General features: G+C 37.1%; 1 protein-coding gene across 4 annotated transcripts in view; it reads left to right on the forward strand.

Moving 5' to 3' along the window:
* The window catches only part of LOC25487128 (cytochrome P450 72A68-like), a 39,192-nt gene extending 16,299 nt beyond the window's left edge, over nucleotides 1-22,893 (forward strand). For 2 of the 4 annotated variants that reach the window (XM_039830668.1, XM_039830667.1), the window contains exons 3-5: nucleotides 21,175-21,419; nucleotides 21,855-22,242; nucleotides 22,322-22,893. In XM_039830668.1, coding sequence (XP_039686602.1) covers nucleotides 21,175-21,419; nucleotides 21,855-22,242; nucleotides 22,322-22,753 — 1,065 coding nt within the window. In that variant the 3' untranslated portion in view covers nucleotides 22,754-22,893. Of the gene's footprint in view, nucleotides 1-18,558; nucleotides 19,021-20,801; nucleotides 21,020-21,174; nucleotides 21,420-21,854; nucleotides 22,243-22,321 lie in introns of those variants that run through there. The other 2 variants (XM_024776387.1, XM_039830666.1) reach the window with 2 other exon arrangements.
* The last annotated feature ends 1,716 nt before the right edge of the window (nucleotides 22,894-24,609 follow it).

A 24,609-nucleotide genomic window follows, 5' to 3' on the forward strand; every position in this document is an offset into this window, starting at 1 on the left:
TCCAAACTGAACCATACTAGATTTATGGATTATCCAAACTGAACCATACTAGATTTATGGATACAGTTTGGATCTACAAACTACTTTCACAAAAAAAAAATTGGATTTTTTTAAAATCGGTTCGATACAGTTTAGTCCGGTTCAGTACTAGATCATGATAACTAAACCGGACTTTGTCCTGAACCAGTATTCACTTTTTTATTTTTTTTTATTTTTAGAAAATCATTATCCCCAGACCCATAAATCCAATCTCCATTTTTGCAACTAATTTCACTGTTCGATCATTCACTTTCTTCTTCTTCTCAACAAAGACCCTTCCTTTATAATCATCAATTATTATATCAGAGCCATTAATGGATGATTATCATATCATTCATTGATTCGACGAAGCCGTTTTTGCGATCGCCGCTGATGAGGTCGGGGAGATTCGTGATGGTTTTTACGAAGACGCGTTTTTCACAGTGGTAGCACCAGTATGGAGGTAGGGTTTCGATGGTGGTGTTTGAGACGGTGTTTCTAAAATGGTGCAGCGGAGAGAGTGGTGGTTGATTTGTGGCTTCAATTGATTTTTTGTCATACAAGAAGCTGAAGCGTGTGCAATGTAATGTGAGTTCAATTTTATTTTATTTTTATGGTTTTTTAAAACAGGTATAGATTGTCTGGACTTGATGAAATTGGGTTGGATCAGTTCTTATGTCAAATGGATTGGGTTTTTCATTTAGGTCCACTGAATTTTACAAAGCAGTTCAGTAGATCCGGTTTTTTTGCACACCCCTAATCAAATGTATCTTCAACATTTGCTCTCAGCTTGATTAAAACTTACCTTGCAGGTAGCCATGTTTTTTTTACAGGTTGAAAATTTGCATATGTAATTGATGTTAGAATGTTACAAATAGTATCATATCTATTTGAACTTACATGTTTTACTTAAGAGTATCTCAATTACACGTCCCTTATGCCATCTCTCAAAATTTAATTGTCATCCCTTTTTTATATACGTTTTGGGGCTAGTTATCCCTTACCTACGTGGAGGTTCAGTGTCACTTAATTGTTTTGGTTCACCCTTCTTCAAGAGAAATAGAACAATCATTTGTAGCCTGCTCTTATACAAAGGAAGGTAAGTTGGTCTATGGGAAGTCATTGGTAGATGCCCTCTCATCTTGAACCCTATAATATATCACCATTCTCGATCGAAGCAAGGGTCTATGAGGATAGGATAGTAGAGTTTTCGAAGTGTTTAGGAAGGCCTTTGATGAACGTCGGAGAGATTGATCAAATTCAAGAACAGTGCATAATGGGTGGTTTCTATTCAATTCAATCACAATATATATCGTTTCAATGGGAGGTGACTTTATGTTCCTTAATGCACTTATGGATGATATGTTGCAAGATGTTCATCTTTTGCATAAGTCTTAGCGGTAACTTTCCCTTACTCCTAAAGGGAGGGTTGTTTGGTTAAAATGCTTCACAATACTGCTTTCATGTGTGGGGAAAGGAAATATTTCATCAAGTGGGTAACATCTTTGGTAAAGTTGTACGAGTGAACGATCTCACTATGGCTGGGAAAAGACTAGATAAAGTGATCCCCTTCTACATTTGTTTCAAGGGGAGCGTTATTATGCTCCTTAAGTGGAACCGACATCACATTAGTGATAGGTTGAGCCTCAAACACTCGAGACGAACCAATACCAAGCGGTTTATCCTTGGGATACCACTGTTGCGTATGTCGCTTTTGAGAAACCTCTTTTTCTCTTGCCTTTGTTAGCGACCTGAACAAGTTATTCCACCATTTTGTCCTTATACGAAATAATCCATCGACAATTGGCAATAGTGTGACCAATGTTCTTGTAATGGGAACAAAAAGTCGTTAACCATTCATATGAAACTTTGACACTAAAAGTGAATCCCTCCCTTTCGACCACTACCTCATGATAAATTTTCTTGGAATGATCATTAAATTCCTTTGTCCATTCAAACAATCTAAGCAATCCTACTTCAAATTAACCATTCCTTTCGCCCAAACTTCCCGTAGATCCTTAGATGAAGCAAAGGAGAATTCATAATATCCTTTACCCAAGGACAACATCTTCCATGTTTTTACCATTGTCCATTGCATATGAAGTTTTGCAATAATATCCCTTGTTGTGTAAGCCTTATCGCCCTATTGCTTAGAACCAACCTACCACGTAAGTTTCTCTTGAATGCCTCAAGACCTTTTGCATAAGTCTCCTCTGATATTTTAACACAAACAACGTCACCACAAACAGCAGGTTGAGGCAACGATGCATTGGTCATACCAGATTCAGAAGCAACTAACGATGGGGAAATGATTTCTGGGGATGCATATTTGTTTCCACCATACCTTGAGCTGTTTCCGCAACATAAGGCCAAGGGCATGAGAACCCCATGTTTGTTGGAAAGCCTTGCACCCAAAATTGAATTCACGAATGGAACTCCACGTGATAATAAATGAAGCACCGATTGGGAAAACTAGCTTCACGTTGGATCAGTTAGTATGAATTGACGACACATTTTTCACTCAATGTAATGCTTTTTCTGGTTTTTTCCCACTCTTATACAAATATTTCAACATTTTGACTATCACTAACAACTCGTCTCGTGTAATGACAAGCTTTCTATCATTCCCAGAACTCACACAACACTCACAAACACTTTTTTTTCTTCTTTGTCCTCCTCCTCACTTATCAGATAGTTCTCTCTTCCCTTAAACAAACCATAGACGCCTCTCTTTTTGTGGGTCGTGGTCGCGCATCCACTACCATCTCACTTGGAATGGTCATAACAACACTATAAATCACATCGTATCATTGTTTATTTTCTTCTGATCTGTTTAGTTTTTCAAAATCATCATGTTGACGTTGTAGTGTCGCCGCCAAATGCACCATTTTCGACCAACTTCAATCTCATTTGTGAAGTTTAATAGTAGATCTTTAACATTCATCACATAAAAAGGTTTAACGTTAGAAAAATTCAGATGATATATGTTATACCTTGATTTTGGACCTAAAAATACTCATTCAAATTTATTTTCTACTACTGATAATTGTCAATTTACTGTTGTTTTACTCTGAACCTTTACTTTGTTTCATCTGCACCTTTTACTGTCTCTGTCTCAAAGTATTTTCAATTGTGATTTTGTCTCTGATTTTATTGCATAAAACCATCCAAAGTGTCTTTTCTTGTCTTACAAGTCATTAAAAAAAGGTCCCTCTGAATCATTGCTTTGTTTTCTTGCATTTTAATTCAAATATTTGCAAAAAATCGTACAAGAAGGGTATTTTGGTCATTTCCTGCAGTGGAACCCATTTTAGTCCCTGTGTTTGTCTCTAACACTTTTCAACTTGTTTTACAAATTATTGTTGAGTCTTTGTTAAAAAATCATTTCAAAAATTGCATCTGAGTCAGTTTGAGTCAGTTTGATCCCTAGGGGCATTTTGGTCTTTTCCCATTAAAATACCTCATTTTTGTAATTGGTTCATTTTAGTCCTTTTGTTGATTTTATTTTAGGTTTCACTTTACGTTTTGTCCAATTTACCAATTTCTAGTCCAATTTTATTTTTATTGCATTTTGGTCCCAATTTCTTTAAAAATTGCATTTTTAGGTTTTTTTTAACTGCAGATTAGTCCTTCAAGTTTCTTATTTTGCAGAAAGGTCCCAAGTCACAAATTGTACAAGGCCGAGCCATTTCAAGTCCAAGTACAGGTGTCACCATTTCACTGGTCCAAAGGCACACTTGGCAGCTTATAAATAGTGCACAGTGTCAGAAAAAGCAATAGAATACACGCCACATCACAAACAGAACTCCAATTTCTCTCTCCATTCAGTTAGATCAAAATTCAGAAACCATCAAGAACAAGCAAGAACCCTAATTCTCCAGAACCAGATTCATGAACAAATTCATCAAATTTTCATCGATTCTCAGTGATCCATGGTGAATCTTCATCATTGAATCGTTTTCCTCTGCAATTCAAGTGCGAATTCATCACCAAGTGGTGACAAACTCAAGCACAATCACAGAGTTTTTGAAGAAGAAGAAGAAAGAAAGAAGATGAAGAATATGATCCGGTGAAGAAGAAGAAGGAATCAAACCAGCAAGAAACACCGATTTATTTTCGGTTTCAAGTCAAAAATCAACAAACAGAATCAAATCGAAGATTTCTAAAAAATCTTGTTCGAAATCTCCGATTAAATCACAGGTAAACATATAACTCCACCGTTCTTTCTTAAAAAGCATCAATAAGGACGAATCCATGTAGATCCTCAAGGTTTCAAACAGTTTCTTTCAAAGAATTTGAAAACCTAAAAAAAATAATTTTCAAAACCGTAACAAAGAATGTAGATCTACAAAGATTCAAGCCTTGCATGTGATTTTTGGCGTTAGATTCATGTTTAGGGTGAAGAAACGAGTTGATTGATGTAGGATTCATGATTTTCTGGTGAGGTTAGGGCTCGCCGGAATCTGGAATTCACGGCGGAGTCGATGAAGATTCCGATGAATCTTCATCTTCTCCGGCCGTCTCCTTCCAGAAACCGGCGAAGAGAAGAGAGAAGACGAGAGGCTAGTGAGAGAGCGAGGGAGTTAGAGAGAGAAAGGAGTATTGCAAATGAAATAAACCGGTGTCTTTACATATATATAGGCCAGTGTGTAACGCCCACTTTCGTTTAATCGTTTATTTAATCGAGTTTAGGCGATTATATGATAATTATATAGTATATGCATGATTTTGGTATGTTTTGATGATTTGATCGATGACGTGTTAAGTTATGAGTATTGAAGGATTTGATTATGATATGAGATTTATTTTATTGTTAAATAAAATAAAGATTTGAAAATAATATAAAATATTTAGTTGAGGGCTGTTTTGATATTTTAGATAGTTTTGGGGGAGGAAGTGAGATAAGATAAGTTATTAGAAAGAGGTATAAATAGGAGAAGACCTAAAATTTTAGAAACTCATTGTACGTGAAAACTTTTGGAAAAGGGAGAAGAGCATAGAGAGAGCTGCGATTTCTTCATAACCAGGTAAGGGTGAGACTAGTAATTCAATAGCATTGATTGTTGTAATTCTGATGATTAATTGACAAAGTTAGGATTGATTTAGAAAAGTTTTGGAATTAGGTTAAAACCCTAAAAATTGATGATCAAACGGTAAAACTTGTTTAGATTGATGTTGAAACCGTCCTTTAACCTTAGAATATGTTTAGGATGAATTCTGGAATCAAAATTAGGCTTTGAACCATGTTGTGTGTTGGATTTTTGAGAAAAACCCTAGTCTGCCCGTGCTTCTGTTCATCGCTCGCCACGGCGAGTGATGATCCTCGCCTCGCGAGTGATGAACTTCATCGCTCGCCACGCGAGCCCCTTTCCTTCGCCTCGCGAGTTGTTTGGTTCAACTCGCCATGGCGAGCAACCTTCCTCGCCTCGCGAGCTTAGGCAGAGTGCATGTCATATTTCGTGTTTCGACCTTTTTAGTTGAATCTTGTATGCCTTTGAGTACCTGAACTTACCTAGTATTGATTAGGAATGAATGTAGGATCAGAGGGAACCCAGAACAAGCTTAGTTTGTGAGTTGAGTGGTGCTCGCCATGGCGAGTAAGTACTCTCGCCTCGCGAGTACAACCAGGATGAACTTGATTATGTGTTTGTGCGATCTGTGTCGCACTTTTTGGTCCAGAGTGAACCCCTAATTGGTAATGAAACCTTATGATAACGTTTAATGCAGTCTGTAAAGCTATTGAGTTAAGTTGATATTATTTGAGCATGATTAAGGTATTATGCAATATGTAAGATATAATTGAAATGATTATAATTCTAGTAAATTGTTGTTGATATATTGATATCTCCTTGCTGTTATGCGACTTGACTATGCTGCTGCTGTTATTTAACTGAGTATGCAATGTTTATATATGAATATAATGAAAATGATGACGTTTTGCATCAAGTTATTGAATGCACATGATTACGATGATTATGATGTTTTGTTCATATGTGTCCATGCATAGCATATCATTGAGCTTAGTCCTCACCACGAAAATTAGGAGCTTTGTCCTCCGCACGTTTTATAGGAGCTTTGTCCTCCGCACGATTAAAGTATATTAATACTTATGATGACGATTGGTACCACATGCATATAAGGAGTCTAGGAGCATTGTCACATTGTCATGATTAAGATGCCTTGTTGATAATGAATGAATATGTGATTATGTGATAAGTGTTATTTGATTATGTTTCGTTGTTCATAATGAATTGGATATATGATTACGTGATAACTGTTTAGCATTTATGCAAAGTTAATAATGGAATGTTTATGATGTTAATTATGATTCGCAATTACATTGATTAATGTTATTTTATTACGAAATCTCACCCCTTCTGCTTGAAAATGTTGCCCTTCGTATGGGTAACTTGCAGGTGATCGTGCTTAGTGTGCAGTTGTCGTCGTGAGTGGCCTTGCCTTCACCGTGTCGTCTAGGTCGCTCTGATACGTAACGGGATGGGGTTATATGCTATAACATGCTTCATTCTCTTACGTGGATAATATGTTATTTTTATTAAGTTATGGAATATGAACTATTTTGATGGGGCCTACGTGCCAAACTGATTTATGATTTTTGAATTTAATATTCCGCTGCTATGTTAAAGATATTGTGAAGGTTAAATTATTATTTAACTTTTTTTGGATTACGTTTCTATGTGATATCCCGTTTATGGTTTTTACTCTGATAATTGTTTAAGAAATTTGTATATTGGGAAAACGGGGTGTTACAATTGGTATCAGAGCAGGTCGATCCGTCCGGTCAATTAGAGAGTCGTGTCGAGTCTTAGTAATATTTATATTACTATCTTAAGTTGTTGTTGCTACTTTCGTAGAATATCCGAAATGGCTGGAAGGAATGATGCTGCGTTAGCTACTGCTCTTCAAGCTGTTGCCCAAGCTGTGGGACAACAACCTAACGTGAATGCTGGTGCGAATGCTGAAGCTAGGATGTTGGAGACGTTCATGAAGAAGAACCCTCCGACTTTCAAAGGACGTTATGACCCTGATGGAGCCCAGACGTGGCTTAAGGAGATTGAGAGGATTTTCCGAGTTATGCAGTGCACTGAAGATCAGAAGGTGCGGTTTGGTACTCATCAGCTGGCCGATGAAGCTGATGACTGGTGGGTTGCTATTCTGCCTACCCTCGAGCAGGAAGGAGCTGTTGTGACTTGGGCTGTTTTCAGGAGAGAGTTCCTGAGAAGATACTTTCCAGAAGATGTTCGCGGGAAGAAAGAGATCGAATTCCTTGAGCTGAAGCAAGGAAATATGTCCGTGACAGAGTATGCTGCCAAGTTCGTGGAGCTGTCTAAGTTCTATCCGCACTATACTGCAGAGAATGCTGAGTTTTCGAGATGCATCAAGTTCGAGAACGGTTTGAGGCCCGACATTAAGAGGGCGATTGGATACCAACAGCTGAGAGTTTTTCAGGATTTGGTTAATAGCTGCAGGATCTACGAAGAGGATACGAAGGCTCACTACAAGGTAGTGAATGAAAGGAAGGGCAAGGGACAGCAGAGTCGTCCTAAGCCGTACAGTGCCCCCGCTGACAAAGGAAAACAGAAGATGGTCGATGTTAGGCGGCCTAAGAAGAAGGATGCTGCAGAGATTGTGTGTTTCAATTGTGGTGAGAAAGGCCACAAGAGCAACGTCTGCCCTGAGGAAATCAAGAAGTGTGTCCGGTGTGGTAAGAAGGGTCATGTTGTAGCTGATTGCAACCGTACAGACATTGTTTGCTTTAATTGCAACGGAGAGGGTCACATTAGTTCACAATGTACTCAGCCTAAGAGGGCGCCGACTACTGGTAGGGTCTTTGCTTTGACTGGGACTCAGACAGAGAATGAGGATCGTTTGATCAGAGGTACTTGCTATATTAATAATACTCCTTTAGTTGCTATTATTGATACTGGTGCTACGCATTGTTTTATTGCTTTCGATTGTGTTTCTGCTTTGGGTCTTGTTTTGTCTGATATGAATGGAGAGATGGTTGTCGAAACTCCAGCTAAGGGTTCGGTGACTACTTCTCTCGTATGTTTGAAATGTCTTTTGTCTATGTTTGGTCGTGATTTTGAAATGGATTTAGTTTGTCTACCTTTGAGTGGTATGGATGTGATTTTGGGTATGAACTGGTTAGAGTACAACCACGTTCTTATTAATTGTTTTAGCAAGTCAGTACATTTCTCTTCCGTCGAAGAGGAAAGTGGTGCAGAGTTTTTATCTACTAAGCAGCTGAAGCAACTGGAACGCGACGGTATCTTGATGTTTTCGTTGATGGCTACTTTATCTATTGAGAATCAAGCAGTGATTGACAGGTTACCGGTGGTGTGTGAATTTCCTGAAGTTTTTCCGGATGAGATTCCTGATGTGCCTCCAGAGAGAGAAGTTGAATTTTCTATTGATCTTGTTCCTGGAACGAAGCCGGTCTCGATGGCACCTTATCGTATGTCTGCTTCTGAGTTATCTGAGTTGAAGAAACAGTTAGAAGACTTGCTTGAGAAGAAGTTTGTTAGACCAAGTGTTTCACCTTGGGGAGCGCCGGTTTTGCTAGTAAAGAAGAAAGATGGTAGTATGCGGTTGTGTATTGATTATCGACAGTTGAACAAGGTAACTATCAAGAATAGGTATCCACTTCCGAGAATTGATGATTTGATGGATCAGCTAGTGGGTGCACGAGTTTTCAGCAAGATTGATTTGAGATCAGGTTATCACCAGATTAAAGTAAAAGACGAAGATATGCAGAAGACGGCTTTCAGAACGCGTTATGGTCACTATGAATATAAAGTTATGCCTTTCGGTGTGACCAATGCACCTGGAGTGTTTATGGAGTATATGAATCGCATCTTCCATGCATTTTTGGATCGGTTTGTGGTTGTGTTTATCGACGATATTTTGATCTACTCCAAGACTGAAGAAGAACATGCTGAGCATCTGAAGATTGTCTTACAAGTGTTGAAAGAGAAGAAGCTTTATGCTAAATTGTCTAAGTGTGAATTCTGGTTGAAAGAAGTGAGTTTTCTAGGCCATGTTATTTCTGGTGATGGTATTGCAGTGGATCCGTCTAAAGTTGAAGCGGTATCACAGTGGGAGACTCCTAAGTCAGTTACTGAGATTAGAAGTTTCTTGGGTTTAGCTGGTTACTATAGAAGGTTTATTGAAGGGTTTTCTAAGTTAGCTCTTCCGCTAACGCAATTGACTTGTAAAGGTAAAACTTTTGTGTGGGACGTTCATTGTGAGAAAAGTTTCGGTGAATTGAAGAAGCGTTTGACAACTGCTCCAGTGTTAATTTTGCCGAAGTCAGATGAACCTTTTGTGGTATATTGTGATGCGTCCAAGTTGGGTTTAGGAGGTGTACTTATGCAAGAAGGTAAAGTGGTAGCTTATGCTTCAAGACAGTTGAGAGTTCATGAGAAGAATTATCCTACGCATGATCTCGAGTTGGCGGCCGTAGTCTTTGTATTGAAGATATGGAGACATTACTTGTATGGTTCGAGGTTTGAGGTGTTTAGTGATCACAAGAGTTTGAAGTATTTGTTCGATCAGAAGGAATTGAATATGAGACAGCGAAGATGGCTTGAATTGTTGAAGGATTATGACTTTGGTTTGAATTATCATCCAGGTAAAGCTAATGTTGTTGCAGATGCCTTGAGTAGGAAGACATTGCATATGTCCGCCATGATGGTCAGAGAGTTCGAATTGCTTGAACAGTTTAGAGATATGAGTTTGGTTTGCGAATGGTCACCTCAGAGTGTGAAACTGGGTATGCTGAAGATTGATAGTGAATTTCTGAAAGATATCAAGGAAGCACAGAAAGTTGATGTAAAGTTTGTGGACTTGTTGGTTGCTAGAGATCAGACTGAAGACAGTGATTTTAAAATCGACAATCAAGGTGTGTTGAGATTCCGAGGAAGAATTTGTATCCCAGACAATGAAGAGATTAAGAAGATGATTCTTGAAGAGAGTCATAGAAGTAGCTTGAGTATTCATCCGGGAGCTACGAAGATGTATCATGATTTAAAGAAGATTTTCTGGTGGTCTGGTTTGAAACGAGATGTGGCACAGTTTGTGTATTCCTGTTTAATTTGTCAGAAGTCGAAAGTTGAGCATCAGAAACCTGCTGGGATGATGGTACCTTTAGACGTGCCAGAATGGAAATGGGATAGTATATCCATGGATTTTGTGACGAGTTTGCCAAATACTCCTAGAGGGAACGACGCAATTTGGGTTATTGTTGATAGGTTGACGAAGTCAACTCATTTTCTACCTATTAATATTAGTTTCCCTGTTGCCCAGTTGGCAGAGATTTACATCAAGGAGATTGTGAAGTTGCATGGTGTTCCTTCGAGCATTGTATCAGATAGAGATCCAAGATTTACTTCTAGATTTTGGAAAAGTTTGCAAGAGGCCTTGGGTTCGAAGTTGAGATTGAGTTCGGCGTATCATCCACAGACAGATGGTCAGTCGGAGAGAACAATTCAGTCGCTAGAGGATTTGTTGAGAATTTGTGTTCTTGAGCAAGGAGGAACTTGGGATAGTCATCTTCCGTTGATCGAGTTCACTTATAATAATAGTTATCATTCTAGTATTGGAATGGCACCGTTCGAGGCTTTGTATGGTCGGAGATGCAGAACTCCGTTGTGTTGGTTTGAATCAGGAGAAAGAGTGGTCTTAGGACCAGAGATTGTTCAGCAAACTACTGAGAAAGTTCAGATGATCCAAGAGAAAATGAAGGCGTCGCAGAGTCGACAAAAGAGTTATCATGATAAGCGTAGAAAAGATCTTGAATTCCAAGAAGGAGACCACGTGTTTTTGAGAGTCACTCCTATGACTGGTGTAGGACGTGCTTTGAAGTCAAAGAAGTTGACCCCGAAGTTCATTGGTCCGTATCAGATATTGGAAAGAGTTGGAACGGTGGCTTACCGAGTGGGTTTACCGCCGCATCTTTCGAATTTGCACAACGTTTTCCATGTGTCGCAACTTCGAAAGTATGTTCCGGATCCATCTCATGTAATCCAAAGCGACGATGTGCAAATTAGAGACAACCTTACGGTAGAGACTTTGCCGTTGAGGATTGATGATCGTAAAGTGAAGACGTTGAGAGGCAAGGAGATACCTCTCGTGAGAGTCGTTTGGTCGGGAGCGACTGGTGAAAGCTTGACGTGGGAGCTTGAGAGTAAGATGCTGGAGTCTTATCCAGAGTTGTTTGCTTGAGGTAAATTTTCGAGGACGAAAATCCTTTAAGTGGGGGAGAGTTGTAACGCCCACTTTCGTTTAATCGTTTATTTAATCGAGTTTAGGCGATTATATGATAATTATATAGTATATGCATGATTTTGGTATGTTTTGATGATTTGATCGATGACGTGTTAAGTTATGAGTATTGAAGGATTTGATTATGATATGAGATTTATTTTATTGTTAAATAAAATAAAGATTTGAAAATAATATAAAATATTTAGTTGAGGGCTGTTTTGATATTTTAGATAGTTTTGGGGGAGGAAGTGAGATAAGATAAGTTATTAGAAAGAGGTATAAATAGGAGAAGACCTAAAATTTTAGAAACTCATTGTACGTGAAAACTTTTGGAAAAGGGAGAAGAGCATAGAGAGAGCTGCGATTTCTTCATAACCAGGTAAGGGTGAGACTAGTAATTCAATAGCATTGATTGTTGTAATTCTGATGATTAATTGACAAAGTTAGGATTGATTTAGAAAAGTTTTGGAATTAGGTTAAAACCCTAAAAATTGATGATCAAACGGTAAAACTTGTTTAGATTGATGTTGAAACCGTCCTTTAACCTTAGAATATGTTTAGGATGAATTCTGGAATCAAAATTAGGCTTTGAACCATGTTGTGTGTTGGATTTTTGAGAAAAACCCTAGTCTGCCCGTGCTTCTGTTCATCGCTCGCCACGGCGAGTGATGATCCTCGCCTCGCGAGTGATGAACTTCATCGCTCGCCACGCGAGCCCCTTTCCTTCGCCTCGCGAGTTGTTTGGTTCAACTCGCCATGGCGAGCAACCTTCCTCGCCTCGCGAGCTTAGGCAGAGTGCATGTCATATTTCGTGTTTCGACCTTTTTAGTTGAATCTTGTATGCCTTTGAGTACCTGAACTTACCTAGTATTGATTAGGAATGAATGTAGGATCAGAGGGAACCCAGAACAAGCTTAGTTTGTGAGTTGAGTGGTGCTCGCCATGGCGAGTAAGTACTCTCGCCTCGCGAGTACAACCAGGATGAACTTGATTATGTGTTTGTGCGATCTGTGTCGCACTTTTTGGTCCAGAGTGAACCCCTAATTGGTAATGAAACCTTATGATAACGTTTAATGCAGTCTGTAAAGCTATTGAGTTAAGTTGATATTATTTGAGCATGATTAAGGTATTATGCAATATGTAAGATATAATTGAAATGATTATGATTCTAGTAAATTGTTGTTGATATATTGATATCTCCTTGCTGTTATGCGACTTGACTATGCTGCTGCTGTTATTTAACTGAGTATGCAATGTTTATATATGAATATAATGAAAATGATGACGTTTTGCATCAAGTTATTGAATGCACATGATTACGATGATTATGATGTTTTGTTCATATGTGTCCATGCATAGCATATCATTGAGCTTAGTCCTCACCACGAAAATTAGGAGCTTTGTCCTCCGCACGTTTTATAGGAGCTTTGTCCTCCGCACGATTAAAGTATATTAATACTTATGATGACGATTGGTACCACATGCATATAAGGAGTCTAGGAGCATTGTCACATTGTCATGATTAAGATGCCTTGTTGATAATGAATGAATATGTGATTATGTGATAAGTGTTATTTGATTATGTTTCGTTGTTCATAATGAATTGGATATATGATTACGTGATAACTGTTTAGCATTTATGCAAAGTTAATAATGGAATGTTTATGATGTTAATTATGATTCGCAATTACATTGATTAATGTTATTTTATTACGAAATCTCACCCCTTCTGCTTGAAAATGTTGCCCTTCGTATGGGTAACTTGCAGGTGATCGTGATTAGTGTGCAGTTGTCGTCGTGAGTGGCCTTGCCTTCACCGTGTCGTCTAGGTCGCTCTGATACGTAACGGGATGGGGTTATATGCTATAACATGCTTCATTCTCTTACGTGGATAATATGTTATTTTTATTAAGTTATGGAATATGAACTATTTTGATGGGGCCTACGTGCCAAACTGATTTATGATTTTTGAATTTAATATTCCGCTGCTATGTTAAAGATATTGTGAAGGTTAAATTATTATTTAACTGTTTTTGGATTACGTTTCTATGTGATATCCCGTTTATGGTTTTTACTCTGATAATTGTTTAAGAAATTTGTATATTGGGAAAACGGGGTGTTACACAGTGAACTGGACCGGTCCAAAACCGGTCCATTTCCCTTCAATCCTGGCCGTTTGATCTAGGGTTTGATTCCCTGGATCAATCCTGTGGTTCCTGTGCACCCAGGCTTTTAGGCGTTGGGCTTGGGCCTCTATCTTTGGTTTTCTTTGTTTTCTTGCTATTTTCTTGCTACTCACACCTTGTTTGCTTGCTGTTTGAACCTCTGCTTGTTCAATTTTTCTCATAAAATTCCTAAAAGATCCCTATGTGTTCTTTAATGCATTTTTGATATCTTTGTGTTGTTTTTACATGTCAAAAATTGATAAAAGTATATGTGTATTTTCTTGATTGTTTTTCTTCTTTTCTAGTGGAATTTTGTGCAATTTCTTGCCACTTTTTGTTCATAATATCTTGATCCATGGTATGAGTGATTAATATGCAATCTTGTGATTAATATGCTACTGATCATATGCTTGTGTTACTGTTTTTAATATGTTTTGTTAGTTTCTTGTGTTTCAAGTAATGTGTTTCCTTTTATATTTTGGTTATTGTCGTCATTTTGCCGTTTTATCTCATATTCAATTGCTTACTTTTTTCTTACCATTTTATGCCTTATACTACTAACCATTTTATTTCATTTTTCATCCATTTCTTGAGCATTTTACCATTTCATCCCCATCTCTCATAGTTTAGCCACTTTACCTTTTTAATTTCTATGTCAAATGGACGTGTAATTTTTGGTAGTTTAATTTCCTTTTAATTCCTTACAAGACCATAGCATGTAAACTAGGGCAATGTAAAGGACAATGGACTCTCTATAGTGATGTACACCGACACAAGCACCGACACGCACACACGTTGTATGTTTACCGTTTTAGATGTATGTTTAGGAGACGCGGTACTTAGAAAATATTCATTTTTCAAAGCAAATTAATTCCATCACTCAAATCTTTCCTAATAAACCTTGGAGTCAAAACTCCATTGTATTTTCCTTTATTTTCTTAATCAAATTCAAATAAATCTTAATTTCTACTTAGACACTTTTTTCGTTAATAATTGAACCAACAATTCACTATCTTTTCCTCTCATGCCTTTACGGCCTCTTTCTCTTCTTCAAAACCATTTTCAAAAACTAAAATCAATTGAAACACACCAAAAATACTTTTGGAAGAGAACTACATGGAATTTTGATCCCTTAAAAGGGTATGTAGGCAAGAGGTAAAAACCTCTCCAAGTCCAATAAAATGAAATCTCATACACTTTCTTTCCAAATCCTTAACCTAAATAAATTCTCTTTTTCAATAAATAAGCATAAAAGTAAAGCGTAGACATAAAGCTAGGAAAGCGGTTCCTATAGAATACTATAGTCGTTACGGGTGCTTAACACCTTCCCGTAACGAAAACGACCCCCGAACTTAGAGTTTCTAAGGGTTTTCTCAATTTTACCCTTCCTAAGAAAAAATAGAGAATATCAAAGATTGAAAGGTTCAAGCCTAATTAATGACTTGATACCCCAAAATCGAGATAACAATATAATATAGATAAGAAAAAGTGAGAGGAAGAAGAAGAATAGAGAAAGAAGAGAAAAGTGAAATATTATCTATATTAGTATGATACATAAAGAAATCTAATCAGAGATTGGTCTAGTCCTCTTGCACTTTCAATGGATTTTTCACTATAATTACACAAGATTACAATTGCTCAAGCACACAAAATTAAGACTTCCTTGTCTCACACAAGAGGACTTATAAAATCATAGTTTATCAAATAAATTTGTGTGTGTTTACACTTTATAATCAGAGAGTGGTAAACAAAACTTAAATTACAAGAAACTCCTGACACTAAGAAATTCTAAGATATAAAATTTAGGGTTAATAATGCTTTTCACCCCTGTAATATATGTCATTTTCGGTTTTCGCCCCTATAAAATTTTCGGTTTGATTTTCACCCTCGTAAAAATTTTATTTTCCAAAAAACACACCTAATAGGCCATTTTCATAATTTTTTTTCAAGAAATTTTGGTTTTTGAATGACCTATTAAGGGTGTTTTCTGGAAAATAAAAGTTTTACGAGGGTGCAAATCAAACCGAAAATTTTATAGGGGCGAAAACCGAAAATGACATAAATTACAGGGGTGAAAAACACTATTAACCCACTTTAAGTATTTGTGCTCTTTTGAAATTATCAGAGTTTTAGCAATTGTAAATTTTTTGTAATTTCTTACTTCTACAAACTGCGTCGGTCCTTATAATGGGGAGAATGATAGAGCCGTTGTTTGAAAAGTGTTAGTGCGTCAAATTCATCCTTTAGAAGCTTTGATCATATTTGAAAGCTTTGCCTCTAATGGATAATGTCGTTAAATAGTACAAGAAAAATCGTTTGCTTCTTATATAATGATTTGTTACATTTTCTTTGCCATTGAAGTTCTTTATTTGTTACTGCATGTAGTCAGAAGAAGACAAACAGTACTATCAGAACTTTGAAATGACATTCCTTTAGAAGAAAACAAAACTTATTAGAGTCTCTTCATAATGTTGACTTACTGAAGTGTCCATCAGAACTTGTTGCCTTTAGAACTTAGATTCATCAGAGTCTGATTTCATCAGAGTATTCAGAACTTGATGCATCTTCGAATTAAAACTTTGATTTTTTGTTGACCTTTTTTCTTTAGACCCTAACTTTGATTTACTAGTTGAGCTAGGACTTTTAGACCCTAACTCCCCTTTTCTATCGAAAGGAATATATGTTACAACTGTTACAAATACATTTTATGTTTCACTCGAGCACTAAACACTACCATCGTTTTGCTACCACACTGGATTTCTAATCTGCCACGGTAAAATCCACATTTGTTGGTGAGTAATATTCAATTTGAGTCTAATGTTTTCGCTATGATTTTAAATTCAGGTTACGGTCGTGGTCGTTGAAATTGTGGATAGTAGGTTTCTGATGTAGTTACGACACGACCATAGACATGATTGAGGATCTAACACAATCGCGGTAAGATTTCATTGCAGAGGCTATGACAACGACAATATTGTATCCACAATTGTGGATATTGTCCGACATTGTGGTTGTGACTGCTCCTACAAATAATCTAACAGGACGATTTCCACCTGAATGGGCGAACCTCGACGATTTTTATTAAATCCTAAATCGTATTTTTTAAGCTTTATGTTATGAATCGGTCATAGCCCTATGGCCCAATTGCTTAAGCCCAATACAAACACAACCCAAATTCTGCATTTGGCAATATTACTCGCAACATACCCCTTCCCTGCGAGGGGGTGCTCAGAGCAAAAGCGACAAGTTCAAATGAACTGTAACGTCACTTTCCGCCATACAACGGCTCTACAAACACCCACCTCTATATAAAGGGGACTCCTCGTAGTCCCTAAGGTAGAATCTCTCTTATCTCTAAACCCCTATTTTTTACCTCCACTAACTTGAGCGTCAGATTGTCTACAAGTACCCCCCCCCCCCCCCGCCGTTCCTGTATTCAAATTGACGCATTCCACCATCTTACAACCACCGCGTTAGATAGCACTGGCAATCACCTTCTGATCAGGTACAATCAGTGGCACCGTTTTTGCGAAATCACAAGTTATCCTTGTTTTTTACATACAAAATACCAAAGCTTTTCAATCTAAAATATTATGATTGCCAATGGTGCCAACCCGCCACTCCATCTCCTACAACCAGTCCCGGACCTGGAAGCTCACCACCGATTTCCCAGCCAGCAACACACGTGCAAGAACCACCCCTCTACGGTCCTCCACGACTTGACGAGGTGGAGGACAATTCCACTCAAACTGATACTTTGGTTAACTACCTATTTCGCACAGTTCCACAAAAAATGTCGATAACCGAGGAGCAAAATCGACGCTTTGCTAACTTAGAACGGTCAAAAAGTCAGCCAAGCCCCCTCCCCCCTCCATCACGATCCTTCCCCAACCCGTAACAGAAGAGGAATGAGCCCTCGCCCGTCCAGATTCTGATCTCCCCGACATTCCGTCATCGTGAGATCTGTGAGCCACAGTCGGCGTTCACCGAGAAAGAGATCCCTTCGACGATCTCCCCCAAGGAGGTCACCACCAAGACACAACATACATTCTTGGTCCTCCTTGACTCTGAGGACGATCACGATGCTCGAAGCAACCGTATGGCTTACGATCCTTTGACATGACGCATCTGCGACGCCCAAATCCCTCGCGGATTGGAGAAACCACCCCAAATGGACTCCGACGATGGAACAACAAATCTAGACGAGCTAGCATATAGAGAACATTGAGGTCGTCCTCACTTAAAAATCGGTGTGAGGCGCCGTTAAATGCAAGCTCTTCGTTAACACCCTCCGGTGAGGAGCCATGACCTAGTTTAAAAACCTGAGGAGGAACTCCATTGACTCGTGGGACGATCTGCCATGAGTTCACTGCTCACTTCACCGTGTTAAATAGCTTCGGCAGTCACCATCTGATCAGGTACGATCACTGTGTGCATTGCACAAGTTTAATTGAAATATTTTTTTTTAGTATAAATAACAAAAACAATTACGGTAGTAAAAATAACAATTTTGATAGGCTAGTTAAATTATTCTTTGGTTTAAAAAAATTAAAAATTTCCTCTTCTAGTGAATAAAGTATATAAAGAGATAAATAAAAATTGTTATTGACTTGTTTTAAAAAATTGTTATTGACATAGATAATATGCCATTCACCTGTATATAAACATTAACACATCAATAGAAGACCCTTCAAAAATAAAAAAAGTATTTGGATCTACCTAAAAAATTAGGTCATAAGACCATCTTCAATTGGAAGGTCTTAACTATTTAAGACTCAGTATTTATTAGGTATCTTCATTGTGGAGAATCTTTTTCAAGGTTTTATAAGACCCGAGGTCTTACTTAATAACTTCACTTTTAAGCGGTACCCCCACTCTTTTAATATTAAAAAATTTGAAATTGAGTAATATAAAGTTATTGATAGTTAATTAATGAATTTTATTTAAAAAAAATTGTGAAATGCTGGGTTGAAGGGATTGAATTCTTATTAGATACTACTATTAAAAAATTATAAATAAGTTATATGTCATGATATCTATTTAAAAACTCAAAAATGAGTGTGTACGTTATGGATGCTCCTGTTCCTATAGTGTGTCGATAAGAAATGTGAAACCAAGAAAACTCTTAGTCAAAGACATGTGTCGTGGACGTTTTAAAGTACAGCATATCAAATCAAATCATACTTCTTTCTTGCTAAGCTTTATTCTTGTTTTATCACTTTATCATCTTCCCCTACTTTCTTTCGTCCACCAATTATTACTCTGAACGCAGAAATGGCTACAACTACAACAATAATTCTCTTCACCTTGATGACACTTTCTCTCATATGGGCATGGAGGATTTTGAATTGGTTATGGTTGAAGCCAAAAAAGCTAGAAAAGTTGCTAAGAGAACAAGGACTAAAAGGAAATTCATATAGGCTTTTAGTTGGAGACATGAATGATCTTCTTAAGATGAGAAAGGAAGCAACATCTAAACCTATGAATCTTTCTGATGATATTGTGCCTCGTGTGTATTCCTTTGTACATCAAAGTGTTACAAAACATGGTATGTCTCTTTTTATAACAAACTCTCATCTTGATTAATTAAGCAATTTTTCATCGAAAAATCCATTTAATACATGATCTCCATCCCCTGTAGACTAATAGTGTTCCACTTAGGGGCTTGAGTTAAGGATTGAAGGAATTGGAGGTCCTGAGTTTAAACCCGATCACAAAATAATAGTATTACCTCCGTCCCTAATTATAAGATCCTTTTGAGAATTTTTTTTTTCCTTTTTATAAGACCCCTTTGCTATTTCCAACTACATTAATTATTTCTTTTCATACATGCCCTTATTTATTATTCATTTTTTTTTTTGGGTACAACATCTTTTTCTTCAATCAGCAATAAATAACATGTTGAAAACATAAACCAACTCTCTCTCTTGAAGGATAAATTTGTAAAAACAATAGTAATTACAAACATATTTAATATAAATATCCACTATCTTAATTCCCGTTATTTTTTCAAAAGGACACTGTAATTAGGGACGGAGGTAGTATTAACTAGCTAGTGACGATTTTGCATTGAAAAGAGCATTTTTGCACATATTTAAGGGTTTGACCGCACAAGTTCCAATATACTATTATTATGTTTATTTTCTTAACTAGTGCAATGGAGCATTATTTAACAAGTTCCATCTGGTTTACAGTTTTTTTCCCTCAATCATGGTTTTGAACTAAAAATTGATTATGTGATATGCTTTAAAATGACGTGTATATGATTTTATGATGGGAAAAGATCAAAATCTATGAAATTGTAAGAAAATCATCTAATAACTTCATTCAAACATGTCATATTTTATACCAACTGTTTGATAGAGACCAAAATTGTCAAACTATAACAGAGTGGGACTGATTCCGTAAAATGATAAAAATAGGAAGACCAATAGTGCAATTTTTTTTTTTAAAACTCGGTATCCGATCCAAGAATCGACTAATCCGAAGGGACCAATCCCACTGCCCACTTGCGGGGGCCCGGTTTAAAGCCAGAGCAAGCTCTGTATGGACTTAGCCCACCGAAATTGGCAGCAGAGAGAATCGAACCTGAGACCTCTAGAGGAACAAACTCCAATATCCCAAACCAACCACTAGGCCAACCCCAAATGGGTTACCAATAGTGCAATTAAGCCTAGTATTTTTATTTTATCATTCTTTATAATGCATATATTTTGACTTAGAATCATTCTAATTTCTACATCCCTCCCTATCAAGTTTTCAACCTTTGAAATAATCTAATAGTTAAGAGTGTTGACATTAGTCCTTAGATTAATCTCAGCTATGATTCAGCCGAGAGATAGGACGGTTGCGGACAATCCAGTTGGGAGTAAGAGTTGCCTGCACCATATTGCAGCCGTAGAGGATCCAAACGCTGAGGATCATAACCATAGTTCATACTTATACTACATATCAGAGTAATCTCATTATTTCTCTTTTGGATGTAAAACCATCTCAGATTCCCACTAAATCCATAGATAATACTTCTCTTGCAGAGGGAACATTCAGAGGAAAGGACTTTGGATTGTATCCAAATTCGTAACTAACTTCCTACCTATGACTTTGGTTATTTTCAGTGAAAATATTAAAATAGGGTGGAGCATGAACCAAATATTTGGAAAGGCCTAATATTTTTAAATTGGCAATACATAATATCTACCTACATAGAAAATATTAACACTTCAGGTTCTGTATTCAAATATTCCAATGGAAATTAGTACACTATAATAAGTTGCTTTATTCTCATCAATTCGTGTTGTTTACTACTTTTTGCATATCTTTGGCATGCAGGAAAGAACTCTTTTATCTGGTTTGGACCAACACCAAGGGTGAACATAACAGATCCTGACCAAATTAAAGATGTATTAAACAAAATTTACGACTTCCAAAAGCCTAATGCGAACCCGCTTGTCAGGTTACTAGCTAATGGTCTTGTAAGTCTTGAGGGAGAACAGTGGAGCAAGCACAGAAAGATAATCAATCCTGCATTCCATTTAGAAAAATTGAAGGAAAGTTTCCCTTTACAGGATATAGAATCCAAATGTGTTTATCTATTCTGCAGCATATAACTTTTCAAGCATCACAAATTAGGTTTATAAGAAAACATGACTTGAATTCTTAATGCATGTGCGCTTAATTTAACACCTCTGTCTCTTACAAACAGATCATGTTACCAATATTCCACAAAAGTTGCGATGATCTGATTAGCAAATGGGAGAAAATGTTGTCGTCAGATGGATCATGTGAAATGGACGTATGGCCTTTCCTTCAAAATTTTGCCAGTGATGTTATTTCTCGAGCAGCGTTTGGAAGTAGTTATGAAGAGGGAAAAAGAATATTTCAACTTCAAACCGAACAAGCTGAACTTACAACTAAAATTATGATGAAAGTTTATATCCCTGGATGGAGGTAAGATTAGGTTTTATATTGCATGTTGAATATGAAAATGCTTCGTTTTTTATATAACTATTAAGAAATAGGAATCATCAACCAGAATCAGTGTATTCTGTGCAGATTCATTGTTGATCATTGTGATGGAAAGATAAGATGCAGTCTCCTACTGAAACTTGTTATAGTAAAATCTAGTCATTGTGAAACAAATGTTGGTTCCAAAACACGTGAACAACCACCGTTAAGCTAGTGATATAGAAGCAGAAATTTGGCTCCTTTATAGTTAATACAAAATAAAGTAAGAATGCCAAAAGAGAATAGTTCAACACATAATCTTACGACTGACATGATAGTTTATACCTGTACTTTTAATAACAACTATTGATTTACAGATCAATGATTTATAACATTTTATACATATTAATTGTGAAACTAATTATGTTTATTTTGAAGGTTTCTACCCACTGCTACACCTAGGAGAATGAAAGAAATTGACAGAGACATAAAAGCTTCGCTTACAGATATGATTAACAACAGAGAAAGAGCACTAAAGGCAGGTGAAGCAACTAAGGATGATTTGTTAGGTATACTTTTAGAGTCAAATCACAAAGAAATGGAAGAACATGGCAACAATAAGGATGTCGGAATGAGTCTTGATGATGTGATAGAGGAATGCAAGCTATTCTACTTTGCAGGCCAAGAGACCACTTCTGTTTTGCTTGTTTGGACAATGGTGTTATTGAGTAGGTACCCCGATTGGCAAGCGCGTGCAAGGGAAGAAGTATTACAGGTCTTTGGCAACAATAAACCTGATTTTGACGGGCTAAGTCATCTTAAGATTGTAAGTATTGTGTTCTACTCTTCTTATTAAACAATATATGCCGTGATACTTACGATTGACATAACCTTTTTTGAGACAGGTCACCATGATTTTGTATGAGGTTCTTAGGTTATACCCACCAGTAATCGCACTTGCTCGAAGAGTTCACAAAGATGTTAAACTTGGAAACCTAGCATTGCCAGCCGGAGTGCAGGTTTTCTTATCGATAATTATGGTTCACCATGACATAGAACTATGGGGTGAAGATGCTAAGGTGTTCAATCCCGAGAGATTTTCTGAAGGTGTTTTAAAAGCAACCAATGGAAGAAATTCATTTTTTCCATTTGCAGGGGGTCCTAGAATTTGCATTGGACAGAACTTTTCCATGTTGGAAGCAAAGATGGCAATAGCAATGATTTTACAACGTTTCTCATTTGAACTTTCTCCAAGTTATGCCCATGCCCCGGCTACGGTAATTACGCTTCAGCCACAGTATGGTGCTCATATAATTCTACATAAACTGGAATTGTAAAATTTATAATTTTCTTATTTCCTTATTAGAATGCTTGTAATATTGCTGATAAAACAATACTCTTATGATGTAAAACAGAAAGCTCATAATATAATAAAAGATCATAATATAATAAAAGAGTATTTGTTCGGAGATATTAACCCTTTAAGTGGATCTCTATACTTCGACGGATTATTTTTCGTCTTGAAGTCAAATATTCCTTGAGTACACCCAAAAACCTCTTTCAAATATTATCATATGTATTGAGTATACATGTGATAAAGTAATGATGCATGTTCTAATCATCTAACATTTGCTCTCAGTTTGATTAAAACCAACCCTGCTGGTGGCCATATTGGTTTTGTTTACTTTTACAAGTTGGAAATTGGCAATTTTTTTCTGAAACGGCATATATATTATACGGGTTCCCCGCACAAGACGAAAAAGGTAACAAACAGAAAAAATACAATGGTGCCAGATTTAAGTGGAACCAAACTAACACACCCCCAAAAAAGTGTCGGAGAAAAAACATCTGATACACCGTACAAAGCAGGTTACAATTAAGAACACACCTTTGCGAAATTTCCTTTGATTAGCCTCCTCCGACAACAAACACACCAAGGGCACAAATAAATTCGGTGGAGTAATAAAATTAAACTTGAACCACCTCAACACCTTTTGTCACACCTTGTCTTGTCCACCACATTACAATGAAGAAAAAGATGGTTATATGTCTCTTCACCCAAATCGCAGAAAACACAATTGAGGACAGAGTTCTTGTCCAACACATTACGAATCACAAGGTTTGAACGTGTTGGAATATGGTCTAAAAGGAGAGTCCACGAGAAAGTCATCACTTTTGTGGGAGCCGGACTCCTCCAAATACGACTAAACACCATTTTCTCACAACTATTCAAATTACCCTCTAAAACCAACAACTTTTCAATCACCTTATAAGCGGATCTAACCGAAAAAGTCACCATGTTTGTATGTAGTTGATGTTAGAACTTTACGATCAGTATCATTTCTATTAAAACTGGCATGTTTTTATTTGGAGTGTCTCCATTACATGTCTATTATGTTGTCTCTTAAAACCTAATTGCTGTTCTTTTTTTTATATACTTGTTGAGACTGTCCCTTAACTTTTTGGTTCACCCTTCCACAACAGACCAAGAACCACTGTCTGAATGGTATAATTCAAATGTTGAAGCCTTCTGCAAGGAGTCTCACCACATACCGAAAAGCAAACTCCAAAGAAGGAAGACATAGAGGTAGAATTGTTTATTCACAAGATCAAATGTGTAGTATACTTCGGAATACAATCTTGATAGTGCTTAGTCATAACCGAAGCACAGACATGAACACGGACATCAGACACGACACAGGCACTAGCACGCTGATACTCCTAATATTTTGAGAAAATCACATAATTCGATGTAATTATATGTGTCGGTACACGTGTCCGACATCAGGACACACATAATCTGAGTAGAAATGATTGGTTAAGATATATAACTTTATTTTCATTTTGATTTTTTCCCTGTGACAAGGCCAAGAAAGAAAGAAAAAAATTACAATCTAAGGGCCAAGTTCCCGCATAATCTGCTTCTAAGAGGTTCAATAAGCTTGATGGAGGAGAGATGTGAATCATGATATTTGAGGAGGAAGCCGCTCCACGCTTTGCTAAGAAGTCAACACAACTAATACCTTCCTAAACTGATTAATGAGTGTTTTTGATAAAATAGGAAAGTGGAGCATTATCATTATTACCAACTAAGCCTTTTATACCATCTATAATGGTGGGTGCTTCACCTATTTAACACCGAGTTAAATAGGAACCCCCATTATGAAGTGATATTTGTTGGTGCTTATAGACA

This window comes from Medicago truncatula, chromosome 2 (genome assembly GCF_003473485.1).
Source record: "Medicago truncatula cultivar Jemalong A17 chromosome 2, MtrunA17r5.0-ANR, whole genome shotgun sequence".
NCBI classification, from domain to species: domain Eukaryota; kingdom Viridiplantae; phylum Streptophyta; class Magnoliopsida; order Fabales; family Fabaceae; genus Medicago; species Medicago truncatula.